Source organism: Dama dama, chromosome 2 (genome assembly GCF_033118175.1).
Source record: "Dama dama isolate Ldn47 chromosome 2, ASM3311817v1, whole genome shotgun sequence".
Taxonomy (NCBI): domain Eukaryota; kingdom Metazoa; phylum Chordata; class Mammalia; order Artiodactyla; family Cervidae; genus Dama; species Dama dama.
The window spans coordinates 9,866,721-9,894,491 of NC_083682.1; the positions used below are offsets into that span (position 1 = coordinate 9,866,721).

Below are 27,771 nucleotides of genomic sequence, written 5' to 3' on the forward strand. Positions count from 1 at the left end.
GGTATGGGCGGAGCCAGCGGCTCAGGCAGCGAGGGAGGAGCTGGGCAGGTGCACGCAGACCCTGGACACCGGGTTAACAGAAACAGGCTCCCTCCATGATGGACAGGGCCTGGGGCTGCCCAGACTGGTGTCTTTCGTGAGCTGGTGGAGGCAGGGACTGTGGGCCTGCTCTGGGCTGGGAGGGGTGGGGACTCAGGAGTATCTCTGCATGCATTGGGTGGGTCTGTTGGCCTTGTGAGTCTTGATCATCTCGCCAGTGGCCCTGTTGCCCGTGTCTTGCAACATGTTGGTCAGATTCTCCCTGATAATTTGACCTCCCCACACACACACCCTATGCAAGTTGAAAGTGCCCCTGGGGGTGCACTGCCCAGAATCAGCTGACCTCAGAGTCCTTGGTGCTAATGTAGACGCGGGAGATAACTGCGCAGTTCTACTCCATTTGGAATGGGACAGGTTGTTTTTCCAGACCGAGGTCTGGCAGCTGCATACATGGAGGTCCATTTGGAGGTTTTAGCACCCGGAAGAGAGGCCACCCCTCTCTTTCTCCTTGTTCCTCTGACCTGGCGTCTGCCTGTCATGGCTGTCCCCATTTCCCAGTGAGTGGAAATGTTTGCCTTAACCTGCCGGGGCCCGTCTCCTGGTGGGCCTGTCTCTTGGTCTTCACCTGCTGAGGTCCACAGAGTCTCCAGGTGAGCTGGGTTCTGGGCAGCTCAGGATTTCTGAGTCCCGGGGACACAGTGCTGGTGAGCCTAGAGCCACAAGGGCCCTCAGATCCTGGGCTTTGGGATACCTGGGGCTCTGCCCATTCTGGGTTTGCTGTCTCCAAGTTGGGTCGGGACGAGGCTGGTGTGTGGGACAGAGGCTGTTGGCCACTCACCTTTCCTCCTGTGCTTGTGACGCTTGATGGGCATCAGTGCTTCCTGGGGGTCTCCCACCCCTACCCGAACCTCAAGCCCTCTCTTTCCTGTGTTTTAACGTCCCCTGAAGCATCCTGGTCCCACTCTGTGGGTCTCTCTTTGGACGAGCCTGGAGGCCTGTCCGCCTCCCTGTGGGTGTGTCTCTCCGGCTCTCACTGGGCTCCTCTCCGTGTAGATCTCTCTCACCTGTGTATCTCCCTTGTGCATCTTTGTGGTTTCTCATCCTGTTTCTGTGTTTATTCATGTCTTCATCCCTTTCCCTCGTTAAGACTGTTGGCCTCGGAGTCAGAGATCCCTGGGCTTGCATTTCACTTCTGTCTCATACCCGGGCAAGTCATTTAACCTCGGGGCCTGTTTCTGCACTCTAAAATAGATATTAATTCTTAATCACATGGGATTGTTTGGGAAAGAACGGGGACCCCAGGCATGGAACGAGCACAGTCCTGGGGCGCTCTGGGAGCTCGGCAAAAATCTTTCTCTTCACCTGGGAGGGGTTGTTTCTTTTAATGTGGCTCTTTCTCTTCCTCTTTACTGCCCGGGGAGTGTTGATGAGAGTAGATGGCCTCTCTGGGTGTGTCTCTCTTTTTTCTGAATATCCCAGCCCCTGGCCCCTGGTTATACGTGTGTTCGTGGCTTTCTGGCCGGTGGCAGTCTCAGCTCTGGTTGTGAGTCATCTGGTTGTTCTCACCTTGGGGTAGTGCTTCTCCGGGGCCTGTGTGTACGGCGGGTCAGTTTGCCCGTGTGCTGGGTGGAAGTTTCGTTGCTGTCTGTGTCCTCCCCACTGCGGGCTGGCGTGCTTCTTTCCATCGTGGTGGGCCACCTTCGATGTCCTGCCTGTGTCGGGCGTCTGCACAAACTCGGGTCCTTCTGCTGTGTATCTTGACTTCAGGTGTGGCCCGTGGAGGCACTGAGGCATACAGACCTGACTCTCGGGGGTGTGTGTGTGTGTATCAGTTCCTGTCATCTTGACACTGATCCTGACTGTGAGATTGTCTCTGGCTGCCGCAGCAGTTAGACTGCGCCCCCTCCCTGGCTGTGTTCACACTGGCTCTTGGGCAGAAGCGGTTTCCTGGGACCAGTGGGAGAACATGCCCTTCTCGGGATCGGGGCGGGGGGGGGCAGTCCACAGCTGGCAGGGACCATCCTCCCCGGGCAAAGGATCTGCTTCCTGCTCTTCTCCCGGGGCCGCCTGGGTATTGCCCACCCAGGGCAGAGATCTGCAGAGATGGCATGGCAGAACCCTGCTGCACATCCGCTTTGTGGTTTTGAATCATCAGGGCAGCTTCGTTCTTCTCTAGCTGCTTCTGGCCTGAGTTACAGGCACTCTGTCCTTGCAGCCTCAGATGTGTGTCCTCCCTGCCTTGAAGCTGGAGTGTCCTTGCCACGTCACCCCTTTTTTGCCCTCCAGGCAGCCCTCTGCCTTAGAGGGTCTCTACTCCAGCCCTTACCATCATGAAGGTTACTGTGAGCTGGTGTCAGGTGCGGGCGGGGAGCTGGCAGACCTGGGCGTTCTAGGGCCCCAGCACTCCCCCATTCTCAGGGCTCCGGACCTCACTCTCCCCATCTGTCAATAGCAGGCAGTGCCATCCCACAGAACTTTCTGCAGTGGTGGCAATGTTCTGTATTTGTGCTTTTAATATGGTAGGCATGTGTGGTTGTTGAGCTCTTGAAATGTGGTTCCTACAACGAATGGGCTAAATGTTTAATTTGATTGAATTTGTTAGGACTTCCCTGTTGGCTCAGATGGTAAAGAACCTGCCTGCAATGCAGGAGGACCCGGGTTCGATCCTTGGGTGGGGAAGAGCCCCTGGAGAGGGGAATGGCAACCCACTGCAGTGTTCTTGCCTGGAGAATCCTACGGAGAGAGGAGCCACAGGTGGCCTAAAGGGTTCTTCCAGCTCCGAGGGCTTCGAGGGCTTCTGATGCTTGAGGAATGTGTAGAATTCCCCAAGGTTCCAAAGACTCTGCTTTGGGCGGCAGCAGGGTGGAGCCCCTAGACCCCAGGGAAGCTGGCTTCACCTGACATGTGGGAGAAGAAGGAAGGACCCCCTGGGTTTGGTACAGGCCCCAGGGGTGGGGGAGACCACAGGCTGGGACCCGAGTGCAGAAAATAGGCCCTTACCACTGTGGCCTTGAATCCCCTGTCAGCACCCCTATGTCCCGCCAGGTCAGATGGAAGGGGAGGGGAGGGGAGTCTTGCCTGGCTGTGCCAGGAGGTGAGGACTGAGCCAGGGCAGGCAGGGTGGTTGGCAGCCCCACCTGGCTGGGAAGCCAGCGGGTGCCCCGCCAGGGTCAACCTGCAGCCTCGGGTCCAGCGCCTCCCGTTCTCACGGGCTGTGGTCCCTTCTTCACCCATGATGTCCTTCTCATTAGCCCCTGGGGTGGAGGCATGTGGCAGATCCCTCCCACCTGGGCTTCCGGGGGTTCCGGGCTGGGGGCTCTGGGCCGAGCGGCTGGCAGGGAAGCCCATTGCCTCTTCCTGGAGCCCCAGCCCCTCCGGCACCCAGGGGTCTGGCCCATGAAGCGGGTTTTAGGTGTGACCCTTGGCGTGTCTGGAGCTGTTGCAGCCGCGGTGACTCACTGGGGAAGGAGGGAGGGTGGGGCCGAGATGTGGGCGAGGGTGAGCTCTGGCTCTCTGCCCCCCTTGCCGGCTGCTGGCTCAGCACCAGGATGTGAGGCTGAAAAAAGGGGCCCTGCTCAAGGAGGAAGAGAGGGCAGCCAGCGCACTCGGTGGCTTCGGGGAGCTGCAGAGCCCTTGGGTGGAAGCCTTTCCCTTTCCCTCCTGGTCTGGCTCCCCCCTTGTCTGCCGGCCTGGCTGCTCAGTGCTGGAGGCTGAGGGAGGGTACCGTTGAAGTCCCAGCTTTTGCTGTTTCTCTGTGGGAAGGGTCAGCCCGACTTCCAGTAGGAAGGGAGGAGGTGATTGCCCCAGCTGACACCTGTGCCAGCAGGCTGCCTGCTGACCTTCTGGCTGGCACCTGCGCTGACATAAATACCACATAAGCGAGTGCAGGTGGCTGGGGAACAGGGTGTCTGTGACTGTCTTCATCGGTATTATGATCTGCCTGACGTTGGAAGTCCTACGTGCTCATGAATTTCCGTAAATCTTATCCTCAAAGGCAAACTCAGTACCTTCAAGATCCCATTTAGATTTTATCCCTCCTCCAGAAGGCTCCCAAACCTTCTGGAACATTCTGAGGCCAGATTAGTCACGCCCCGAGCACCTTGCTCATTATTTATATCTGGGACAGGAACGAAATCTTTTTTTTTTTTTGGCTGTGCCGTGTGGCATGTGGGTTAGTTCCTTGACCGGGGCTGGAACTTGGCCCCTTGCATTGGGAGCTTGGAGTCTTAACCACTGGGCCCTCAGGGAAGTTCCAGCAACTAGGTCTTTTGACTCTCCACATGTGGCCCGTGGAGCGCGTTTGGAGGATACACCGGTGACGTTAGGTAACAGCCTAGTGGAGCGTGCAATTCAGAGCTGGGCTGAGAGCCTCCGTCCCTTTCTGGTTTTTTCTGCAGCGCCCTAGACAATGATACAGAGGCAATCGGTATGCGTGTATTAATTGACTGGTTGGCTGATTTCTGGATGTCAGCGGTTTTCGGCTCTGGGCGAAGCTCTCCATGACTTAGAGCACCCCCTCACGGTTTCACAGCCACAGAAATGTGGCTGCCGCCCCCATTTCGTGTGGGTGGCTGGAGGCTGGAGGCCCGCCTGGTGTCTCCCCGGGTGCCCCTGCAGCCAACAGCTGTAGCTGGAGGGTGTCTTTGCTTCTCACCTATGGGCACCTGGCTCCGGGCCCAGCCCGGGCAGCCCGATGGGCCCTGACTCACCACATGCCTGAGATGGCACGACTGGACCACAGCCTCTCGGGCTTGGGCCAGTGCTGAGGGGCCTGGGGCTTCCATTGCTCAGCCTCTGCCTGTAGCAGGGCCCCTGGAGCTCCAGCTGGCGAATGTCCCCCTGGACCCAAGGCCGGGGTTAGACAGGGTGACCCAGCGTCGCTCACCTTGGGCCACCACCAGCCCGGCTTGCAGGTTGCCCGTGACCCCCAGGGCTGGAGGCTCTGAGGAAGGGGGTCTCGCACCTGTTAGAGCTGCACCCCTGATGTGGTGTGTCGAGGGAAGAATTAACAGGCTCAGAGCCCAAGCATGTTTCTCTCTTATGGTGGACCCCAGCCGGCTGGCCTCTCTGAATCTCAGTTTCTCCATCTGCGCTGTGGGGCAGTAACATCTCCCTCCTGAAGCTGTCCCACATCCCCAGTGAGGATGTGGATGTTGGGAGGCGCCCATGGGCCAGAGCTTTCCACTCATGTTCTTTCTCCTTCTTCCTCCTCCTTCAGTCCTCATGGGGATCCTTTATCGTTTCCATTTGCACAGATGAGGAAATGGAGGTTCAGAGAAGTTAAGTGACTTGGCCTGGGTCACACAGCAGGCAAGATGCCAAGCCAGGATTGGAATCTGAGTCTGGCCTCTTCCAAAGCCCCTTCCCGTGATCCCAGCCTTGGAGAGTCACATGTGAATGGAGTTGATGACAGTAACGGGGTTGGGGTTTTGGTTTGGCCCCGGCAGACAGGACATCCAGCCATCTCTCTTGCGTAGCAGCCGGGGCGGGGCTGTGAGCGAGCCAGCTGTTGAGTGAGAACCTGATCGTGACCTTTCCCCTAGACTGTGTGACCGAGATTCCCAAGAGAGAGATATTCTGAGGAGAGAAGAGGAAGGAGGGGCGGGCTCCTGGCAAGGCATCCGCTCCTGACCCAAGTCCTGCGAAGGTCAGTAGGAGGGAGGGGGAGGTGACCGGGTGGGGAGTGGGAAGGGTAGAGACCTGGATGGACTGGAGCATGGGGCGGGGAGGGGCGTGGAACGGGATGAAGGGCCGGTTACTTCCAGTGTGGTTGCATCCACTGACCCATTTCTGGTTTCTCCCTTGTGCCTGGGGAGCTTGCCCACAGCAGAAGCCGGCACCTTGGAGACAGTGCCCCACTCCCGGGGGGTATCCCTGGCTTCCTCATCCCCCCGTGGCCTTGCGCCCCCACTGCCCTGAGCTCCATTTCGTTACCCCATCCAGATGGAGAAGGAGGAGGAGACGACTCGGGAGCTGCTGCTGCCCAACTGGCAGGGCAGCGGCTCCCACGGGCTGACCATCACCCAGAGGGATGATGGCGTCTTTGTGCAGGAAGTGATGCAGAACTCCCCTGCGGCCCGCACTGGGGTGGTCAAGGAGGGTGAGTCTTCTTGGGGTGCGGGCTGGTGCTGGGGTAGCGGGGAGGCTGGTGGAGGGGAGGGCGGGGCGAGGGTAGCACAAGCAGGTGCGTGGCTGTGGAGTGCCTGGTCTCAAGTGGCATCAGGATGGTCGGTACCCAAGCCCTGCCCTCCCCTGCCCATTCTTTGTCGCTTGTTCATTCACAGTCCTCGTGGGAGGTGGTCCCGTGGGTTGGAGATGTTGTGTGTCCTCTGTTCTGACTCCACCACCCAGGAGTTTGGCCGCTTTGGACCAATTAGTTGTCCTCCCTGCCTCAGTTTCCTCATCTCTACCATGGGTGTTAACCACACCTGTGAATCAGTCCAAGGGCCCAATGCAGACTGCTGGGTTGTGGGTTGTTTCCCCGAGACTCTGGGTGGTCTTACCCACGTCTTGCTCTTTCCTGCTCAGGGGACCAGATTGTGGGTGCCACCATCTACTTTGACAACCTGCAGTCGGGTGAGGTGACCCAGCTGCTGAACACCATGGGCCACCACACCGTGGGCCTGAAGCTGCATCGCAAGGGGGACCGGTCCCCTGAGCCTGGCCAGACCTGGACCCACGAGGTCTTCAGTTCCCATAGCTCCGAAGTGGTTCTGGTGAGTTCCTGGCTGGCCGGCTGCTCCCTGAGCTCCTCTGGCCACTCGGCTCCCTTTCCTGGGCCTCGCTTGTCCTTCCTTGCTTTTCTCGCCCACTCTCACCCTCTGCTCTCTGTCGAGCCAGCCTGTTTCTCCTATTCACTTGTGGCCGCTACTGCTGCTAAAAAGTCTCCCGTTGGTCTCCTCAGAGGCCCCTGTGTGTGGGGACCCACTGATGAGTCTGGTCCGAGGTGCTGGGAGGCAGGTCGGCTGCTTTGCGAGGATCTTTGAAAATTATTTTCTCGGTGCCCAGTTCTGCCTCCCAGACATTATTTTTCTGCTTCCAGAGCCCTGGACTCGTCTGTGAGTCAGAGGCTGGGCAGCGAAGTGCCTGAGGGACGTTTCTCTGCTCCTTCCGATGGCTTGTTTATTTAACAAATAATGAGTCCCTCAAAGTGGAAGTGTTAAGCCCAGCACAACCGGGCTCTACTGATGCTGTCCGAAGGGTCCCTGAGAGGACTCCCCTCCAGATTAAACCAACAAGGCCAGGCAGTTGAGAGCTGAGAACTGAAGTAAGTCAGCACAGAGCTAGTTGCCGGTAGGCGCCTGAGAAACTTGATGGGCTGACTGGAATCTAGAATCGGTTGTGAATCCTTCTCCCAGGTCCCAGTGTCCCGGAGTCTACCGTCCCCAGTCTTCCCCATGGCTTTTGCTTGCCAGAGTTTCCCCAAATAATTTGTTTTCTTCCTGTGATGTGGCTGTCAGCCCCTCTCTTTAGCCCCTCATGCTGGGTCCCAGACGGCTCCGTGGGCCTCCCTAACGGTCCTGGCTTCTTTGGGGAGCAGGAGACCGTGTTGTCGGCTGGGCTGTGGCCGGGCGTCTGTCACTCACACAGACTCTGCTGCAACCTGTACGGGGCATGTGTTTCTGCAGAGCGGGGATGACCAGGAGTACCAGCGCATCTACACCACAAAGATCAAGCCTCGGCTGAAGTCAGAGGATGGAGTGGAAGGGGACGCTGGGGAGACCCAGAGCCGTACCATCACCGTGACCAGGAGGGTCACGGCCTACACTGTGGATGTGACAAGCCGTGAAGGCGCCAAGGACATTGACATCAGCAGCCCAGAGTTCAAGATCAAGATCCCACGGCACGAATTGACCGAAATCTCCACTGTGGATGTGGAGACCCAGCCTGGGAAGACAGTGATCAGACTGCCCTCGGGCTCAGGGGCTGGGTCTCCCACCACAGGCTCCACCGTGGACATCCGAGCAGGGTCCATTTCCGCTGCGGGCCCAGAGTTGCCAGGGGCTGGCCACTCGAAGGTCCAGGTCACCGTGCCTGGGGTAAAGGTGGGAAGCCCGGGTGTCAGTGTCAATGCAAAGGGCTTGGACTTGGGTAGCAAAGGAGGGATCCAGGTCCCAGGGGTGGATGTTTTGTCCTCTCTTGGGGGCGGGGCAGTAGAGGGGCAGGGCCCATCTCTTGACGGGAAAATTAAATTTCCCACCATGAAGGTGCCAAAATTTGGTGTCTCAATAGGGCCTGAGGGCCAGGCCCCCGAGGCAGGGTTGAGCGTTTCCCCCCCTGAACTCTCTGTGGGGCACAAAGGTGGCAAACCAGGCTTGACTATTGGTGGAAGCATCCAGACCCCTCAGCTCGAAGTTAGTGCTCCCTCTGCCAATACTGAGGGGCTCGAGGGGAAGTTGAAGGGCCCCCAGATCACTGGGCCATCCCTTGAGGGTGGCCTAGGCCTGAAAGGTGCCAAGCCACAGGGGAGTTTAGGGGTGGGCATCTCTGTGCCCCAAATTGAGGGCAGCATCTCTGGCTCCAGGGTAGAAGTTCAAGCTCCTGACATTGACATTCATGGGCCTGGGGGTAAAGTGAATGTGCCCAAGGTGAAGGCCCCCCAGTTCTCTGTATCAGGTTCTAAGGGAGACAGGCCTGGCATTGATGTGACACTGCCCACAGGTGAAGTGATGCTTCCTGGGGTCTCTGGGAATGTCGACCTGCCTGAGGTTGCTTCTGGGGGTCTGGAAGGGAAGTTGAAGGGTCCTAAAATCAAGGCTCCTGAAATGATTATTCAGAAACCTAAAATCTCCATGCAGGATGTGGATCTGAGCCTTGGATCCTCGAAACTGAAAGGAGACATTAAGGTTTCTGCTCCTGGAGTGCAAGGTGATGTTAAAGGCCCTGAAGTGGCAGTTAAAGGTGCCAAAGTGGACATAGAGACACCCAACCTAGAGGGAACCATTACTGGCCCCAAACTCAGTGGTCCTTCTGGGAAAGCAGGAACCTGCAAGATCTCTATGGCAGACGTAGACCTGAATGTGGCTGCACCAAAAGTGAAAGGGGGTGTTGATGTTACGCTTCCAAAAGTAGAGGGGAAAGTCAATGTCCCTGAAGTTGATGTCAGAGGCCCCAAAGTGGATGTGAGTGCCCCAGATGTGGAATTTCATGGTCCGGACTGGAATCTGAAAATGCCCAAGATGAAAATGCCCAAGTTCAGCACTCCAGGAGTCAAAGGGGAAGGGCCAGATGTAGATGTGAGTCTCCCCAAAGGTGATGTCAGTATTTCAGGGCCCAAGGTCAATGTGGATGCCCCAAATGTCAATATCGGGGGCCTGGCAGGCAACCTTAAAGGCCCTGATGTTCAGCTGCCTGAAGTGAGTGTCAAGACACCAAAGCTGTCCATGCCTGATGTGGATTTGCATGTGAAAGGCCCAAAAGTAAAAGGAGAGTATGATGTAACAGTGCCAAAACTTGAAGGAGAGCTGAAAGGCCCCAAAGTGGACATCGATGTCCCAGATGTGGATATCCAGGGCCCAGACTGGCACCTGAAGATGCCCAAGATGAAAATGCCCAAGTTCACTGTTCCAGGGTTCAAAGCAGAGGGCCCTGAAGTCAATGTAAACCTGCCTAAGCCTGATGTGGACATTTCTGGGCCCAAGGTAGATGTCAGTGCTCCAGATGTGAGTATTGAGGGACCAGAGGGGAAATTGAAAGGACCCAAGTTTAAGATGCCTGAGATGAATATCAAAGCACCAAAGATTTCCATACCAGATGTGGACTTACACTTGAAAGGCCCTAGTGTAAAAGGAGAATATGATGTCACAGTGCCAAAGGTTGAAGGTGAGATTAAAGTTCCTGATGTTGAACTTAAGAGTGCCAAAGTGGACATTGATGCTCCAGATGTGGATGTTCATGGCCCAGACTGGCACCTGAAGATGCCCAAGGTGAAAATGCCCAAGTTCAGCATGCCTGGCTTCAAAGGAGAGGGCCCAGAAGTGGATGTGAACCTGCCTAAGACTGACATTGACATTGCTGGACCCAAGGTGGATGTTGAAGGTCCAGATGTGAATATTGAAGGACCTGAAGGAAAGCTAAAGGGTCCCAAGTTTAAGATGCCAGAGATGAACATCAAGGCCCCCAAGATCTCCATGCCTGATGTAGATTTGCATATGAAAGGTCCCAAGGTGAAGGGAGAATATGATGTTACAGTGCCAAAGCTGGAAGGGGACGTGAAGGGACCCAAAGTAGACCTCAGTGCACCAGATGTTGAAGTTCACGGTCCTGACTGGAACCTGAAGATGCCAAAGATGAAGATGCCCAAATTCACCATGCCCAGCCTTAAAGGAGAGGGCCCAGAATTGGATGTTAATCTGCCCAAGGCGGATCTCGACATTTCTGCACCAAAGGTAGATATTAGTGCTCCAGATCTGAGCCTTGAAGGGCCAGAAGGAAAGTTGAAAGGCCCCAAGTTTAAGATGCCTGAGATGCACTTCAGAGCTCCTAAGATGACCCTGCCAGATGTTGACATGGATCTTAAAGGACCCAAAATGAAAGGCAGTCTCGATGTGTCTGCACCAAAAATAGAAAGTGAGATGAAAGCTCCAGAGGTGGACATCAAAGGCCCCAAATTAGATGTTAAAGCACCAGATGTGGAAGTTCAGGGTGCAGACTGGAGTCTGAAGATGCCCAAGATGAAAATGCCTAAATTCAGCATGCCCAGCTTCAAAGGCCAGGGCCCAGATGTGGACGTGAACCTGCCCAAGGCTGATATTGATGTCTCTGGGCCAAAGGTGGACATTGAAGCCCCAGATGTGAGCCTTGAGGGGCCTGAAGGAGAACTCAAGGGTCCTAAGTTCAAGATGCCTGAGATGCACTTCAAAGCCCCCAAGATCTCGATGCCTGATGTGGACTTAAACTTGAAAGGCCCCAAAGTCAAAGGGGATGTGGATGTGTCTGTGCCCAAGATAGAAGGTGAAATGAAAGTGCCAGATGTGGACATCAAAGGCCCCAAAGTGGACGTTGATGTCCCAGATGTGGATGTTCAAGGCCCTGACTGGCACCTGAAGATGCCCAAGATGAAAATGCCCAAGTTCAGCATGCCTGGCTTCAAAGGAGAGGGCCCTGAGGTGGATGTGAATCTGCCTAAAGCTGATATTGACATTTCAGGACCCAAGGTGGACATTGAAGCCCCAGATGTGAGTCTTGAGGGGCCAGAAGGAAAGCTCAAGGGTCCTAAGTTCAAGATGCCTGAGATGCACTTCAAGGCCCCCAAGATCTCCATGCCTGATGTGGACTTAAACTTGAAAGGCCCCAAAGTCAAAGGGGATGTGGATGTGTCTATGCCCAAGATAGAAGGTGAAATGAAAGTGCCAGATGTGGACATCAAAGGCCCCAAAGTGGACGTTGATGTCCCAGATGTGGATGTTCAAGGCCCTGACTGGCACCTGAAGATGCCCAAGATGAAAATGCCCAAGTTCAGCATGCCTGGCTTCAAAGGAGAGGGCCCTGAGGTGGATGTGAATCTGCCTAAAGCTGATATTGACATTTCAGGACCCAAGGTGGACATTGAAGCCCCAGATGTGAGTCTTGAGGGGCCAGAAGGAAAGCTCAAGGGTCCTAAGTTCAAGATGCCCGAGATGCACTTCAAGGCCCCCAAGATCTCCATGCCTGATGTGGACTTAAACTTGAAAGGCCCCAAAGTCAAAGGGGATGTGGATGTGTCTGTGCCCAAGATAGAAGGTGAAATGAAAGTGCCAGATGTGGACATCAAAGGCCCCAAAGTGGACGTTGATGTCCCAGATGTGGATGTTCAAGGCCCTGACTGGCACCTGAAGATGCCCAAGATGAAAATGCCCAAGTTCAGCATGCCTGGCTTCAAAGGAGAGGGCCCTGAGGTGGATGTGAACTTGCCCAAGGCTGACATTGACATCTCTGGACCAAAGGTGGACATTGAAGCCCCAGAAGTGAGTCTTGAGGGGCCAGAAGGAAAGCTCAAGGGTCCTAAGTTTAAGATGCCTGAGATGCACTTCAAAACTCCAAAGATCTCCATGCCTGACATTGATTTAAACCTCAAGGGCCCCAAGGTGAAAGGGGATGTGGATGTTTCTCTGCCCAAAGTTGAAGGGGATCTGAAAGGGCCAGATGTGGACATCAAAGGCCCCAAAGTGGACGTTGATGTCCCAGATGTGGATGTTCAAGGCCCTGACTGGCACCTGAAGATGCCCAAGATGAAAATGCCTAAGTTCAGCATGCCTGGCTTCAAAGGAGAGGGCCCAGAAGTGGATGTGAATCTGCCTAAGGGTGACATAGATGTCTCAGGACCGAAGGTGGATGTTGAAGTTCCAGATGTGAACATTGAAGGTCCCAATGCAAAAGTAAAAGGTCCTAAATTTAAATTGCCAGAAATGAATATAAAGCCTCAGAAGATATCCATGCCAGATGTTAGTTTGCATTTGAAAGGCCCTAAAGTGAAAGGAGATTATGACGTTACAGTTCCAAAAGTAGAAGGAGAGATTAAAGCCCCTGATGTTGACATCAAAGGTCCAAAAGTGGACATTAATGCACCAGATGCAGGAGTTCAGGGTCCAGACTGGCACCTGAAGATGCCAAAGGTGAAAATGCCCAAGTTCAGCATGCCCGGCTTCAAAGGAGAGGGCCCGGAAGTGGATGTGAACTTGCCCAAGGCTGACATTGACATCTCAGGACCCAAGGTGGACATTGATGCCCCAGATGTAAATATTGAAGGTCCGGAGGGGAAACTAAAGGGTCCCAAATTCAAGATGCCAAGCATGCACATACAGACGCACAAAATCTCTATGCCTGATGTTGGACTTAATCTGAAATCCCCTAAACTTAAATCTGACGTAGATGTTTCTCTTCCTAAAGTGGAAGGAGACTTGAAAGGTCCTGGAATTGATGTGAAAGCCCCGAAAATGGACGTGGATGTTGGTGATATAGATATTGAATGTCCAGAAGGAAAGCTTAAGGGGCCCAAGTTTAAAATGCCTGAGATGCACTTCAAGGCCCCCAAGATCTCCATGCCTGATGTAGACTTAAACTTGAAAGGCCCCAAAGTCAAAGGGGATGTGGATGTGTCTGTGCCCAAGATAGAAGGTGAAATGAAAGTGCCAGATGTGGACATCAAAGGCCCCAAAGTGGACGTTGATGTCCCAGATGTGGATGTTCAAGGCCCTGACTGGCACCTGAAGATGCCCAAGGTGAAAATGCCCAAGTTCAGCATGCCTGGCTTCAAAGGAGAGGGCCCTGAGGTGGATGTGAATCTGCCTAAAGCTGATATTGACATTTCAGGACCCAAGGTGGACATTGAAGCCCCAGATGTGAGTCTTGAGGGGCCAGAAGGAAAATTGAAAGGCTCTAAATTTAAGATGCCTAAGTTGAATATCAAAGCTCCCAAGATCTCCATGCCAGATGTGGACTTGAATTTGAAGGGACCCAAACTGAAAGGAGAGATGGATGTTTCTGTGCCAGAACTAGAAGGTGATCTCAAAGGTCCACAAGTTGACATCAAAGGTCCCAGTGTGGATGTGGAAGTGCCTGATGTTGATCTGGAGTGTCCTGAAGCAAAGTTGAAAGGCCCTAAGTTTAAGATGCCTGAGATGCACTTCAAGGCCCCCAAGATCTCCATGCCTGATGTGGACTTACACTTGAAAGGCCCCAAAGTCAAAGGGGATGTGGATGTATCTGTGCCAAAATTGGAGGGAGATTTGAAAGGCCCCAGTGTGGATGTGGAGGTGCCTGATGTTGACCTGGAGTGTCCTGATGCAAAGTTGAAAGGCCCTAAGTTTAAAATGCCTGAGATGCATTTCAAAGCCCCCAAGATCTCCATGCCTGATGTGGACTTAAATTTGAAAGGCCCCAAAGTCAAAGGGGATGTGGATGTGTCTGTGCCCAAGATAGAAGGTGAAATGAAAGTGCCAGATGTGGACATCAAAGGCCCCAAAGTGGACATCGATGTTCCAGATGTGGATGTCCAGGGCCCAGACTGGCACCTGAAGATGCCCAAGATGAAAATGCCCAAGTTCAGCATGCCAGGCTTCAAAGGCCAGGGCCCAGAAGTGGACGTGAACCTGCCCAAGGCTGACATTGATGTCTCTGGGCCAAAGGTGGACATTGAAGCTCCAGATGTGAGTCTTGAGGGGCCAGAAGGAAAGCTCAAGGGTCCTAAGTTCAAGATGCCTGAGATGCACTTCAAAGCCCCCAAGATCTCCATGCCTGATGTGGACTTAAACTTGAAAGGCCCTAAAGTCAAAGGGGATGTGGATGTGTCTGTGCCCAAGATAGAAGGTGAAATGAAAGTGCCAGATGTGGACATCAAAGGCCCCAAAGTGGACGTTGATGTCCCAGATGTGGATGTTCAAGGCCCTGACTGGCACCTGAAGATGCCCAAGATGAAAATGCCCAAGTTCAGCATGCCTGGCTTCAAAGGAGAGGGCCCTGAGGTGGATGTGAATCTGCCTAAAGCTGATATTGACATTTCAGGACCCAAGGTGGACATTGAAGCCCCAGATGTGAGTCTTGAGGGGCCAGAAGGAAAGCTCAAGGGTCCTAAGTTCAAGATGCCTGAGATGCACTTCAAGGCCCCCAAGATCTCCATGCCTGATGTGGACTTAAACTTGAAAGGCCCCAAAGTCAAAGGGGATGTGGATGTGTCTGTGCCCAAGATAGAAGGTGAAATGAAAGTGCCAGATGTGGACATCAAAGGCCCCAAAGTGGACGTTGATGTCCCAGATGTGGATGTTCAAGGCCCTGACTGGCACCTGAAGATGCCCAAGATGAAAATGCCCAAGTTCAGCATGCCAGGTTTCAAAGGCCAGGGCCCAGATGTGGACGTGAACCTGCCTAAGGCTGATATTGATGTCTCTGGACCAAAGGTGGACATTGAAGCCCCAGATGTGAGTCTTGAGGGGCCAGAAGGAAAGCTCAAGGGTCCTAAGTTCAAGATGCCCGAGATGCACTTCAAGGCCCCCAAGATCTCCATGCCTGATGTGGACTTAAACTTGAAAGGCCCCAAAGTCAAAGGGGATGTGGATGTGTCTGTGCCCAAGATAGAAGGTGAAATGAAAGTGCCAGATGTGGACATCAAAGGCCCCAAAGTGGACGTTGATGTCCCAGATGTGGATGTTCAAGGCCCTGACTGGCACCTGAAGATGCCCAAGATGAAAATGCCCAAGTTCAGCATGCCTGGCTTCAAAGGAGAGGGCCCTGAGGTGGATGTGAACTTGCCCAAGGCTGACATTGACATCTCTGGACCCAAGATGGACATTGAAGGCCCTGATGTTAACCTTGAAGGACCAGAAGGAAAGTTGAAAGGTCCTAAGTTCAAGATGCCAGAGATGAACATCAAAGCCCCCAAGATCTCCATGCCTGAATTTGATTTACACCTGAAAGGCCCTAAGGTGAAAGGAGATGTGGATGTTTCTCTGCCTAAAGTAGAAGGTGACCTAAAGGCCCCTGAAGTTGACATCAAAGGCCCCAAAGTGGACATTGATGTCCCAGATGTGGATGTTCAAGGCCCTGACTGGCACCTGAAGATGCCCAAGATGAAAATGCCTAAGTTCAGCATGCCTGGCTTCAAAGGAGAGGGCCCAGAAGTGGATGTGAACCTTCCCAAGGCTGACATTGATGTGTCAGCACCCAAGGTGGACATTGAAGGCCCTGATGTTAACCTTGAAGGACCAGAAGGAAAGTTGAAAGGTCCTAAGTTCAAGATGCCAGAGATGAACATCAAAGCCCCCAAGATCTCCATGCCTGACTTTGATTTACACCTGAAAGGCCCTAAGGTGAAAGGAGATGTGGATGTTTCTCTGCCTAAAGTAGAAGGTGACCTAAAGGCTCCTGATGTTGACATCAAAGGCCCCAAGGTGGACATTGATGTCCCAGATGTGGACGTTCATGGCCCAGACTGGCACCTGAAGATGCCCAAGATGAAAATGCCCAAGTTCAGCATGCCTGGCTTCAAAGGAGAGGGCCCGGAAGTGGATATCAACTTGCCCAAGGCCGACATTGATGTCTCGGGACCCAAAGTGGACATTGAAGGCCCTGATGTTCACCTTGAAGGACCAGAAGGAAAGTGGAAAAGCCCAAAGTTTAAAATGCCTGAAATGCATTTTAAAACTCCAAAGATATCCATGCCAGATATTGATCTTAATCTGACCAGTCCAAAGATAAAAGGAGATGTGGACGCCACATGCCCCAAGGTAGAGGGAGATTTTAAAGGACCTGAAATTGACCTGAAAGGCCCCAAAGTAGACATTGATGTCCCAGATGTGGATGTTCAAGGCCCTGACTGGCACCTGAAGATGCCCAAGATGAAAATGCCTAAGTTCAGCATGCCTGGCTTCAAAGGAGAGGGCCCAGAAGTGGATGTGAACCTTCCCAAGGCTGACATTGATGTGTCAGCACCCAAGGTGGACACTGAAGGCCCTGATGTTAACCTTGAAGGACCAGAAGGAAAGTTGAAAGGTCCTAAGTTCAAGATGCCAGAGATGAACATCAAAGCCCCCAAGATCTCCATGCCTGACTTTGATTTACACCTGAAAGGTCCCAAGGTGAAAGGAGATGTGGATGTTTCTCTGCCTAAGGTGGAAGGTGACCTAAAGGCCCCTGAAGTTGACATCAAAGGCCCCAAAGTGGATGTTGCTGTCCCAGATGTGGATGTTCACGGCCCAGACTGGCACCTGAAGATGCCCAAGATGAAAATGCCCAAGTTCAGCATGCCTGGCTTCAAAGGAGAGGGTCCAGAAGTGGATGTGAACCTTCCTAAAGCTGACATTGACATCTCAGGACCCAAGGTGGACATTGAAGCCCCAGATGTGAGTCTTGAAGGTCCTGAAGGGAAGCTCAAGGGTCCTAAGTTCAAGATGCCAGAGATGAACATCAAAGCTCCCAAGATTTCCATGCCTGACATTGATCTTAACCTGAAGGGCCCCAAAGTGAAGGGAGATGTGGATGTGTCTTTACCAAAAGTGGAAGGTGAGATTAAAGTTCCTGAAGTGGATATTAAAGGCCCCAAGGTGGACATTGATGTCCCAGATGTGGATGTTCATGGCCCTGACTGGCACCTGAAGATGCCCAAGATAAAAATGCCCAAGATGAGCATGCCTGGCTTTAAAGGAGAGGGCCCAGAAGTGGATGTGAACCTGCCCAAGGCTGATATAGATGTCTCCGGGCCCAAGGTGGACATTGATGTTCCAGATGTGAACATTGAAGGTCCAGATGCGAAACTGAAGGGACCCAAGTTCAAGATGCCAGAAATGAATATCAAAGCTCCTAAGATCTCCATGCCAGATCTGGACCTTAATCTTAAAGGCCCTAAAGTGAAAGGAGAGGTGGATGTTGCACTTCCAAATGTAGAAGGTGATTTGAAAGGGCCTTCTCTTGACATCAAAGGGCCGAAGATAGATGTAGATGCACCTGATATTGACATTCATGGCCCAGAAGGCAAATTAAAAGGTCCAAAGCTGAAGATGCCTGACATGCATGTAAACATGCCCAAGATCTCCATGCCAGAAATTGACCTGAATTTGAAGGGCTCAAAACTTAAGGGAGATGTTGATGTTTCTGGGCCCAAATTGGAAGGTGACATTAAAGCTCCCAAGTTGGATGTAAAGGGCCCAGAAGTAGACATTTCTGGTCCTAAGCTCAATATTGAAGGCAAGTCAAAGAAATCACGTTTTAAGCTTCCCAAATTTAATTTTTCGGGCTCCAAAGTTCAGACACCTGAGGTAGATGTCAAGGTCAAAAAGCCAGATCTTGATGTAACAGGTCCAAAAGTTGACATTAATGCTCCTGATGTTGAGGTCCAAGGAAAAGTGAAAGGACCCAAGTTCAAAATGCCTTTCCTAAGTATTTCATCTCCTAAAGTGTCTATGCCTGATGTGGAGTTAAATCTGAAAGGTCCTAAAGTCAAAGGAGACTTAGATGTTGCAGGTCCTAATTTAGAAGGTGATCTTAAAGGACCCAAAGTGGATATTAAGGCACCAGAAATTCACCTGGATGCACCTGATGTGGATGTTCATGGTCCAGACTGGAATTTGAAAATGCCCAAGATGAAAATGCCCAAGTTCAGTGTGCCTGGGTTAAAAGCAGAAGGACCAGATATGTCTGTGGATCTGCCAAAAGGAGATATCAACATAGAGGGTCCCAAAATGGACATTGAGGGCCCAGAAGTCAATGTGGAAGGTCTAGATGGAGGCTTAAAAGGCCCCAAATTCAAGATGCCTGACATAAATATCAAAGCTCCCAAGATCTCCATGCCTGATGTTGATTTAAACTTGAAGGGCCCCACGGTGAAAGGTGATGTGGATGTTTCTCTGCCCAAAGTTGAAGGTGACCTCAAGGGCCCTGAAGTTGACATCAAAGGCCCGAAAGTGGACATTGATGTCCCAGATGTGGACGTTCATGGCCCAGACTGGCACCTGAAGATGCCCAAAGTGAAAATGCCCAAGTTCAGCATGCCTGGCTTCAAAGGAGAGGGCCCAGAAGTGGACGTGAACCTGCCCAAGGCCGACATAGATGTCTCAGTACCCAAGGTGGACACTGATGTTCCAGATGTGAATATTGAAGGTCCAGATGCAAAACTGAAGGGTCCCAAATTCAAGATGCCAGAGATGAACATCAAAGCTCCCAAGATCTCCATGCCTGACATTGACTTTAATCTGAAGGGCCCCAAACTGAAGGGTGATGTGGATGTATCTTTGCCAAAAGTAGAAGGTGACCTCAAGGGTCCTGAGGTGGACATCAAGGGCCCAAAAGTAGATATTGAAACTCCTGATATTAACATTGAAGGTTCAGAGGGGAAATTGAAGGGACCCAAATTCAAGATGCCAGAGATGCACTTAAAGGCTCCCAAGATCTCCATGCCTGATATTGACTTAAACCTGAAAGGACCCAAAGTGAAGGGGGATCTGGATATTTCTCTGCCTAAGGTGGAAGGTGACCTCAAGGGCCCTGAAGTTGACATCAAAGGCCCCAAAGTGGACATTGATGCTCCAGATGTGGACGTTCAAGGCCCAGACTGGCACCTGAAGATGCCCAAGATAAAAATGCCCAAGATCAGCATGCCTGGCTTCAAAGGAGAGGGCCCAGAAGTGGATGTGAACCTGCCCAAGGCTGACATTGATGTGTCAGCACCCAAAGTGGACATCGAAGGCCCTGATGTTAACCTTGAAGGACCAGATGGAAAGTTGAAAGGTCCTAAATTCAAGATGCCAGAGATGAACATCAAAGCCCCCAAGATCTCCATGCCTGACTTCGATTTACACCTGAAAGGCCCTAAGGTGAAAGGAGATGTGGATATTTCCCTGCCTAAGGTGGAAGGTGACCTAAAGGCCCCTGAAGTTGACATCAAAGGCCCCAAGGTGGACATTGATGCTCCAGATGTGGATGTTCATGGCCCAGACTGGCACCTGAAGATGCCCAAGATAAAAATACCCAAGATTAGCATGCCTGGCTTCAAAGGGGAGGGCCCAGAAGTGGATGTCAACCTGCCTAAAGCTGACATTGACGTATCGGGTCCCAAGGTGGACATAGACACTCCCGACATCGACATTCATGGTCCAGAAGGAAAACTGAAGGGTCCCAAGTTTAAAATGCCTGACCTGCACCTCAAGGCACCCAAGATCTCCATGCCTGAAGTTGACCTGAATCTGAAGGGCCCCAAGGTAAAGGGTGACGTGGACCTTTCTCTGCCCAAAGTTGAAGGTGACCTCAAGGGCCCTGAAGTTGACATCAAAGGCCCGAAAGTGGACATTGATGTCCCAGATGTGGACGTTCACGGCCCAGACTGGCACCTGAAGATGCCCAAAGTGAAAATGCCCAAGTTCAGCATGCCTGGCTTCAAAGGAGAGGGCCCAGAAGTGGACGTGAATCTGCCCAAGGCTGACATTGATGTCTCCGGACCCAAGGTGGACATTGATGTTCCAGATGTGAATATTGAAGGTCCAGATGCAAAACTGAAGGGTCCCAAATTCAAGATGCCAGAGATGAACATCAAAGCTCCCAAGATCTCCATGCCTGACATTGACTTAAATCTGAAAGGACCCAAAGTAAAGGGAGATGTGGACATTTCTCTGCCTAAGGTGGAAGGTGACCTCAAGGGCCCTGAAGTTGACATCAAGGGCCCCAAAGTGGACATTGATGTTCCAGATGTGGATGTTCATGGCCCTGACTGGCACCTAAAGATGCCCAAGGTGAAAATGCCCAAGTTCAGCATGCCTGGCTTCAAAGGAGAGGGCCCAGAAGTGGATGTGAACCTGCCCAAAGCTGACATAGATGTCTCAGGACCCAAGGTGGACATTGATGTTCCAGATGTGAACATTGAAGGTCCAGATACAAAACTGAAGGGCCCCAAGTTCAAAATGCCAGAGATGAACATCAAAGCTCCCAAGATCTCCATGCCTGACCTTGACTTCAACCTGAAGGGCCCCAAAATGAAGGGTGATGTTGATATCTCTCTGCCCAAAGTTGAGGGTGATCTCAAGGCCCCTGAGGTGGACATCAAAGGCCCCAAACTGGATATTGACACTCCTGATATTAGTATTGAAGGCCCAGAAGGAAAACTGAAGGGGCCTAAATTTAAGATGCCAGAGATGAACATTAAAGCCCCGAAGATCTCCATGCCTGACTTTGACTTAAATCTGAAAGGGCCAAAGGTAAAGGGTGATGTGGACCTTTCACTGCCTAAGGTAGAAGGTGATCTGAAAGGGCCAGAGGTGGACATTGAAGGCCCTGAAGGGAAGCTCAAAGGACCCAAATTTAAGATGCCTGATGTCCACTTCAAAACCCCACAAATCTCCATGAGTGACATTGATTTGAACTTGAAAGGACCTAAGATAAAAGGAGATTTGGATACTTCCATCCCTAAATTGGAAGGAGATCTGAAAGGCCCAAAAGTAGATGTTAAAGGCCCTACGCTGGACATAGATACTCCCGACATCGACATTCATGGTCCAGAAGGAAAACTGAAGGGTCCCAAGTTTAAAATGCCTGACCTGCACCTCAAGGCACCCAAGATCTCCATGCCTGAAGTTGACCTGAATCTGAAGGGCCCCAAGGTAAAGGGTGACGTGGACCTTTCTCTGCCCAAAGTTGAAGGTGACCTCAAGGGCCCTGAAGTTGACATCAAAGGCCCGAAAGTGGACATTGATGTCCCAGATGTGGACGTTCACGGCCCAGACTGGCACCTGAAGATGCCCAAAGTGAAAATGCCCAAGTTCAGCATGCCTGGCTTCAAAGGAGAGGGCCCAGAAGTGGACGTGAATCTGCCCAAGGCTGACATTGATGTCTCCGGACCCAAGGTGGACATTGATGTTCCAGATGTGAATATTGAAGGTCCAGATGCAAAACTGAAGGGTCCCAAATTCAAGATGCCAGAGATGAACATCAAAGCTCCCAAGATCTCCATGCCTGACATTGACTTAAATCTGAAAGGACCCAAAGTAAAGGGAGATGTGGACATTTCTCTGCCTAAGGTGGAAGGTGACCTCAAGGGCCCTGAAGTTGACATCAAGGGCCCCAAAGTGGACATTGATGTTCCAGATGTGGATGTTCATGGCCCTGACTGGCACCTAAAGATGCCCAAGGTGAAAATGCCCAAGTTCAGCATGCCTGGCTTCAAAGGAGAGGGCCCAGAAGTGGATGTGAACCTGCCCAAAGCTGACATAGATGTCTCAGGACCCAAGGTGGACATTGATGTTCCAGATGTGAACATTGAAGGTCCAGATGCAAAACTGAAGGGCCCCAAGTTCAAAATGCCAGAGATAAACATCAAAACTCCCAAGATCTCTATGCCTGATGTTGACCTGGATTTGAAAGGATCCTTAGGCAAGGGTGATTTTGATGTGTCTGTTCCTAAGATTGAAGGGACTTTCAGAGGCCCAGAAGTAGACCTTAAAGGTCCAGGTCTGGATGTTGAAGGCCCTGATGCCAAACTTAGTGGCCCACGTTTGAAGATGCCATCACTAGATGTATCTGCTCCTAAAGTAACTGCTCCTGACATTGATTTGCATCTCAAGACACCCAAAATTGGAATTTCTGGTCCCAAGTTAGAAGGTGGTGAACTGGACCTCAAGGGACCCAAAGTTGATTTAGAAGCTCCAAGCTTAGATGTACACGTGGAGAGCCCAGATGTTAACATTGAAGGGCCAGATGTAAAAATTCCCAAATTTAAGAAACCCAAGTTTGGGTTTGGGGCAAAAAGCCCTAAAGCTGACTTCAAGTCACCTACACTTGATGTGACAGTTCCTGAGGCAGAACTGAACGTTGAAGCTTCTGAAATTAGTGTTGGTGGCAAGGGCAAGAAAAGTAAGTTTAAAATGCCGAAAATTCACATGAGTGGGCCTAAAATGAAGGCCAAGAAGCAAGGATTTGATTTGAATGCTCCTGGGGGTGAAATTGATGCCAGTCTCAAGTCTCCTGACATAGATGTCAATGTTGCGGGGCCGGATGCCTCCCTGAAAGTTGATGTGAAATCTCCCAAGACCAAGAAACCTATGTTTGGGAAAATGTACTTCCCAGATGTAGAATTTGACATTAAATCATCTAAATTTAAAGCTGAGGCATCTCTCCCTAGCCCCAAAATGGGGGGTGAAATCCAGGCGCCTGATCTGGATATTTCTTCACCAGGGATTAATGTGGAAGGTCCTGACATCAAGCTGAAGGCTCCCAAAATCAAGGCGCCAGGTGTCGATGTCTCAGGGCCAAAGATAGAGGGCGACTTGAAAGGCCCCAGGGTGCAGGCAAACCTGGACGCACCTGACATCAACATTGAAGGCCCAGATGCTAAAGTCAAAGCACCATCATTCGGCATTTCTGCCCCTCAAGTATCCATCCCTGATGTGAATGTTAGCTTGAAAGGACCAAAGATAAAGGGTGATGTCCCCAGTGTGGGGCTAGAAGGACCAGATGTAGATCTGCAAGGTCCGGAATCAAAAATTAAGTTCCCTAAGTTTTCGATGCCCAAGATCGGCGTTCCTGGTGTGAAAGTGGATAGTGGGGGAGCTGAGGTCCAGCTGCCCTCTTTTGAAGGCGGCTTGAGCACAGCAGATGTCAAGCTTGAAGGGCCTGATGTGTCTCTCAAGGGGCCAAAAGTAGACTTGCCATCAGTGAACCTCTCTACGCCAAAAATCTCTGGACCTGACCTCGACCTGAACTTGAAAGGACCAAGTTTGAAGGGAGATCTGGATGTATCTGTTCCCAGCATGAAGGTGCATGCCCCCGGGCTTGACCTCGGAGGTGTCGGTGGAAAGGTGAAGGTAGAAGGTGATGGTGTGAAGGTGCCTGGAATCGATGCTACAGCAGCACTTGACATTGGTGTGCCGGTTGTGACCCTGAAAGGACCAAGCCTGCAGGGCGACCTGGCTGTCTCTGGTGACATCAAGTGCCCCTCGGTATCAGTAGGTGCTCCTGATCTAAGCTTGGAGGCACCTGAGGGTGGTATTAAACTTCCCAAGATGAAGCTGCCCCAGTTTGGCATCTCTGCTCCAGGGTCTGACGTGGACATCAATGTCAAGGGGCCACAGGTGACTGGAGAACTCAAAGGGCCTGGCATGGACGTGAACCTCGGAGGCCTGAACCTGAAAGGGCCTCAGATCTCTGGCCCTCAAATCTCAGCGCCAGATGTGGACTTGAACTTGGAAGGACCAAAAATAAAAGGCAGCCTTGGGGCCAGTGGTGAGATGAAAGGCCCCATGGTTGGTCTTCCGGGCATCAGCGTTCAAGGCTTGGAAGGAAACCTCCAAACGCCTGGAGTCAAGTCATCTGGATGTGATGTGGTGCTGCCAGGTATGAACGTGAAACTCCCAACCGGGCAGATTTCTGGTCCTGAAATCAAAGGTGACCTGAAAGGTTCAGGGATAGGTTTCCGTGGAGCTGCTCCTGACATTGGCGTGAAAGGGCCTTCATTGAACGTGGCATCTCCTGAGTCAGATTTTGGTGTCAGCTTGAAGGGCCCGAAAATCAAAGGAGGCGTGGATGTTTCAGGAGGTGTCAGTGCCCCAGATATCAGCCTGGGCGAAGGGCACGTGAGTGTCAAAGGTTCCAGCGGGGAGTGGAAAGGACCCCAGGTCTCCTCTGCTCTCAACCTGGATGCACCTAAGTTTGCTGGAGGACTTCATTTCTCAGGACCAAAGGTAGAAGGAGGCGTCAAAGGAGGCCAGGTTGGACTTCAGGGTCCTGGACTGAGCGTGTCTGGGCCTCAAGGTCACTTGGAAAGCGGATCTGGAAAAGTAACATTCCCCAAGATGAAGATCCCCAAGTTCACCTTCTCTGGCAGGGAGCTGGTGGGCAGAGAAGTGGGAGTGGATATTAACTTCCCTAAAGCAGAGGCCAGTGTCCAGTCTGGTGCCGGAGAGGGCGAGTGGGAAGAATCCGACGTAAAACTTAAAAAGTCCAAAATCAAGATGCCCAAGTTCACCTTCTCCAAACCTAAAGGGAAAGCTGGCGTCACCGGCTCACCAGAAGCGTCCGTTTCGGGGTCCAAAGGTGACCTGAAGAGCTCCAAGGCCAGCTTGGGTTCCCTGGAAGGCGAGGCTGAGGTCGACACGTCTTCACCCAAAGGCAAATTCTCCTTATTCAAAAGCAAGAAGCCAAGCCACCGCTCAAATTCCTTCAGTGATGAAAGGGAGCACTCTGCCCCTACCACCCCCACAGGGACTTTGGAGTTTGAGGGCGGGGAGGTGGCGCTGGAAGGCGGGAAAGTCAAAGGGAAACACGGCAAGCTGAAATTTGGTACCTTTGGTGGATTGGGGTCAAAGAGCAAAGGTCATTATGAGGTGACCGGGAGCGATGATGAGGCAGGCAAATTACAGGGGAGTGGAGTGTCCTCGTCCTCTAAGAAGTCCCGACTGTCGTCGTCTTCTAGCAATGACAGTGGGACTAAGGTTGGCGTTCAGCTTCCCGAGGTGGAGCTGACAGTTTCCACAAAGAAAGAGTAGCCGGCCTCTGTGTGTGTACATATCTGTATAGAACTCCATCAGCCTTGGGTGTGTTTGTATATAAACTCCAAAGAGAAACACGCCAACAGCCTCAGCAACGATGCAAAGATCTGGCCTCTGCCAGGGGCAAGTGCTGAAAAGCCAGCTGCCTTTTGGCTCCTCCCGGAGCTTTACAGATAGATTCCAAGTTCTTCGTCCAGCCCACGTGCAAAATCAGCAGTATTTGCCTTCAGATTTCAGTTTCTTTGTTTTGTTTTGTTTTCTTTTTTTGCATTGAATGCTGAGAGCTCCTGTTTACTAAGCCAGCTTTTGTGTTTATTATCTTCATTTTTACTGAACATTGTTAGTGTTGGGGTCATGGAAACCCACTTTTTTCATTGTAATGACTTTTGGGGGCTTTTGTTAGTAAGGGTGGGGTGGGGTAGAAGGCAGTAGAGGGGGGCCAGACCTTTATTTCTCCTACAATTGGGTCTACTCAAACAGCAAACACCCAAAGATGGCTGAGAGGAGCTGGCCGGCGGTGCGTGTGGGTGTTTCTAGAACTGTGTTATCATTGCTTTTTGTTTCCCCAGGGGTGGCGGTCGGTCCCAGCCTGTTCGGTGCTCACGGGGGAGAGGGAATTAGAATCTCTTTGTAAATCAGGCCACCCACTCACTCCACACGAGGGCCTTCCATTCTCTGTGTTGTAAGAGAAATGTTTTCTTCGTGATCGCCACGTTCCTGATATTAGTTCTGATTTCCTTTAACAAATGTTATTGTGATTAAGAAAATTTCCAGCACTTTAATGGCAAATTAATTGAGAATGTAAGAAAATTGATGCTGTCAAGGGCAAATAAAGCTGTTTATTAACCCGGATATCCTGTGCCTTTGCATTCTGTGTTGGGAGGATGAGGCCTGGGGAGGCCGCAGGCCCAGTCCTGACAGGTCAGACTGGGTCTACTTTGTGGCGTTGCTGGTTTGCATTAGTGGGTAGTGGGAGGGATTCTTTGCTTCTCGATTCTCACAATGAGGCTGGTTGCACCACCGCTGAGAAATTGAGAGAGGCTCGGCACGTTGGCAGCCCAACCTCAGGACCTGCCCGCCAATTTGGCATCCTCAGATAGGAATATACCATACAGAAGTGATTTGGACATGAATGGATAAAAAGCCTTGTTAGAGGGACAGAAAAGGATCTGGCTGTGGCTCACAGGCCCACCCCCTGTTCCTGATGTGGCTGCAGGTTTGCTGACTGGCCTCATTACCTGCCATCCTGGGCCACAGTGTTCTCTCATTTGAAATAAGGGTGTTGATCTCATGTCATATATCCTCATGATTCCTTCTAGGCCATGTGAGGGGTAACTTTATGAAAAAAATCTTCTGACAAAAGTTCCCCCCCTCCTTTTCTTTTTGGTTACGCCATGCAGCATTGTGGGATCTTAGTCCCCTGACCAGGGATCAGATCCGTGCCCCCTACATTGGGAGCACGGAGTCTTAACCACTGGACCACCAGGGAAATCCAAAAGGCCCCTTTTGATTTCTAGTTCTGTGGACAATACATGGTGGGTGGAGGAGCCTCCTAGAAACTGGTTCCTGACGTCTGTCATTGCTGGGCAGAGGGCAGTGCCTTCTTAGATCGAAATGATCTAACCAAGCTTAGCCCTCTGGCCATGTCTCAGAGTTGCCATCTTTCTGCCAGCGGAAGGAAGCTCTGTTCTTCTCTGGTCACCCTCAGAATGGAGATGCCAGCCCCCACCCCTCCCACCCTCTCCAGAGCCAGTTTGTGGGTCTCTGTGCAGAGCAGTGGGGTCTCCTGCCCAGAGTGAACTCCACTTGCCCTTGCTTGGATTGCAAACGGGCCTTGATCAGCTTCACCCATTCACACCTCAGCCAGCAGAGTCTGTGTCCTTGCGGGGGCAGTTTTTTGGAGCTCCAGGGTGAGTCTAGGTTTTGGAAAGGATAGGTAATAAGGGAGGCACTTGATTGCCTGTGGCTTTTAAATTTTTTATTTTTTTAATTTAAGTATTGCCAATTAACAATGTTGTGTTACTTTTAAGCGTACAGCAAAGTGATACGGTTATATACATATATTCTTCAGATTTCTTTCCCTTATAGGTTATTACAAAATGTTGAGTACTATTCCTCAGGTTCTTATTGGTGATCTATTTTATACGTAACAGTGTACATCTGTCCATCTCAAACTCCTAATTTATCCCTCCCCTCCATGGCTTTTTAAAAGCTGCTCTTGTGAACTGGGCAAGAGTTTCCTCACCTGTTAGAACAGGGATAGCATCCACAGGACCAGAGTCTGTTCAGGTGTTTGGGTTGTCTGCAATGCAGGGGCGCCGCCTTTAAGTGTGTCGCTTTTGTGTCGCAGCTGTGTTTGTTTATTGGGAGCATGAGGGTGGGCATGGAGTCCTAGAGAGGCAGGTGTGAGCCCTTGCAGACACTGAAAAGTTAGAGCGTGCACACCCACCTACATGCATTTGTCTTCTCACTGGGTCTGGGCATCCCACAAGTGCGCTTCTTACAACCACAGCTCAAAGCCCAATTCTCAGTCCTTCCTCCATTCTCAAGCTGACACGGGTGTGGGGGTGGGACAGAATGTGCATGCTGCCTGAGATACGTGGCCCTCATGTTTGGAGGGAGGTGAAGTGGGTGACAGTGGGGTGCCCTTGTGTACACAGCCAGGGGGATGCTCACTGGGATGCTGGAAAGCTCTCCCAGGCAGAACTAAGCAGGCTGTCCAATAATATAGCAATTAAAAAGAAAAAAACATTTTTTTTTTTTCACTTGAGGAAGGGGTGATGTAGGCTAGGGT

The 27,771-nt window shown here is 51.8% G+C and overlaps 1 protein-coding gene across 3 annotated transcripts in view; it reads left to right on the plus strand.

Moving 5' to 3' along the window:
* AHNAK (AHNAK nucleoprotein) overlaps positions 1 to 27,771 on the plus strand; it is a 95,284-nt gene that overhangs the window by 4,378 nt on the left and 63,135 nt on the right. For 2 of the 3 annotated variants that reach the window (XM_061165909.1, XM_061165903.1), the window contains exons 2-4: positions 5,583 to 5,686; positions 5,983 to 6,139; positions 6,568 to 6,755. In XM_061165909.1, coding sequence (XP_061021892.1) covers positions 5,983 to 6,139; positions 6,568 to 6,755 — 345 coding nt within the window. In that variant the 5' untranslated portion in view covers positions 5,583 to 5,686. Of the gene's footprint in view, positions 1 to 5,582; positions 5,687 to 5,982; positions 6,140 to 6,567; positions 6,756 to 7,667; positions 25,830 to 27,771 lie in introns of those variants that run through there. The other variant, XM_061165893.1, reaches the window with a different exon arrangement.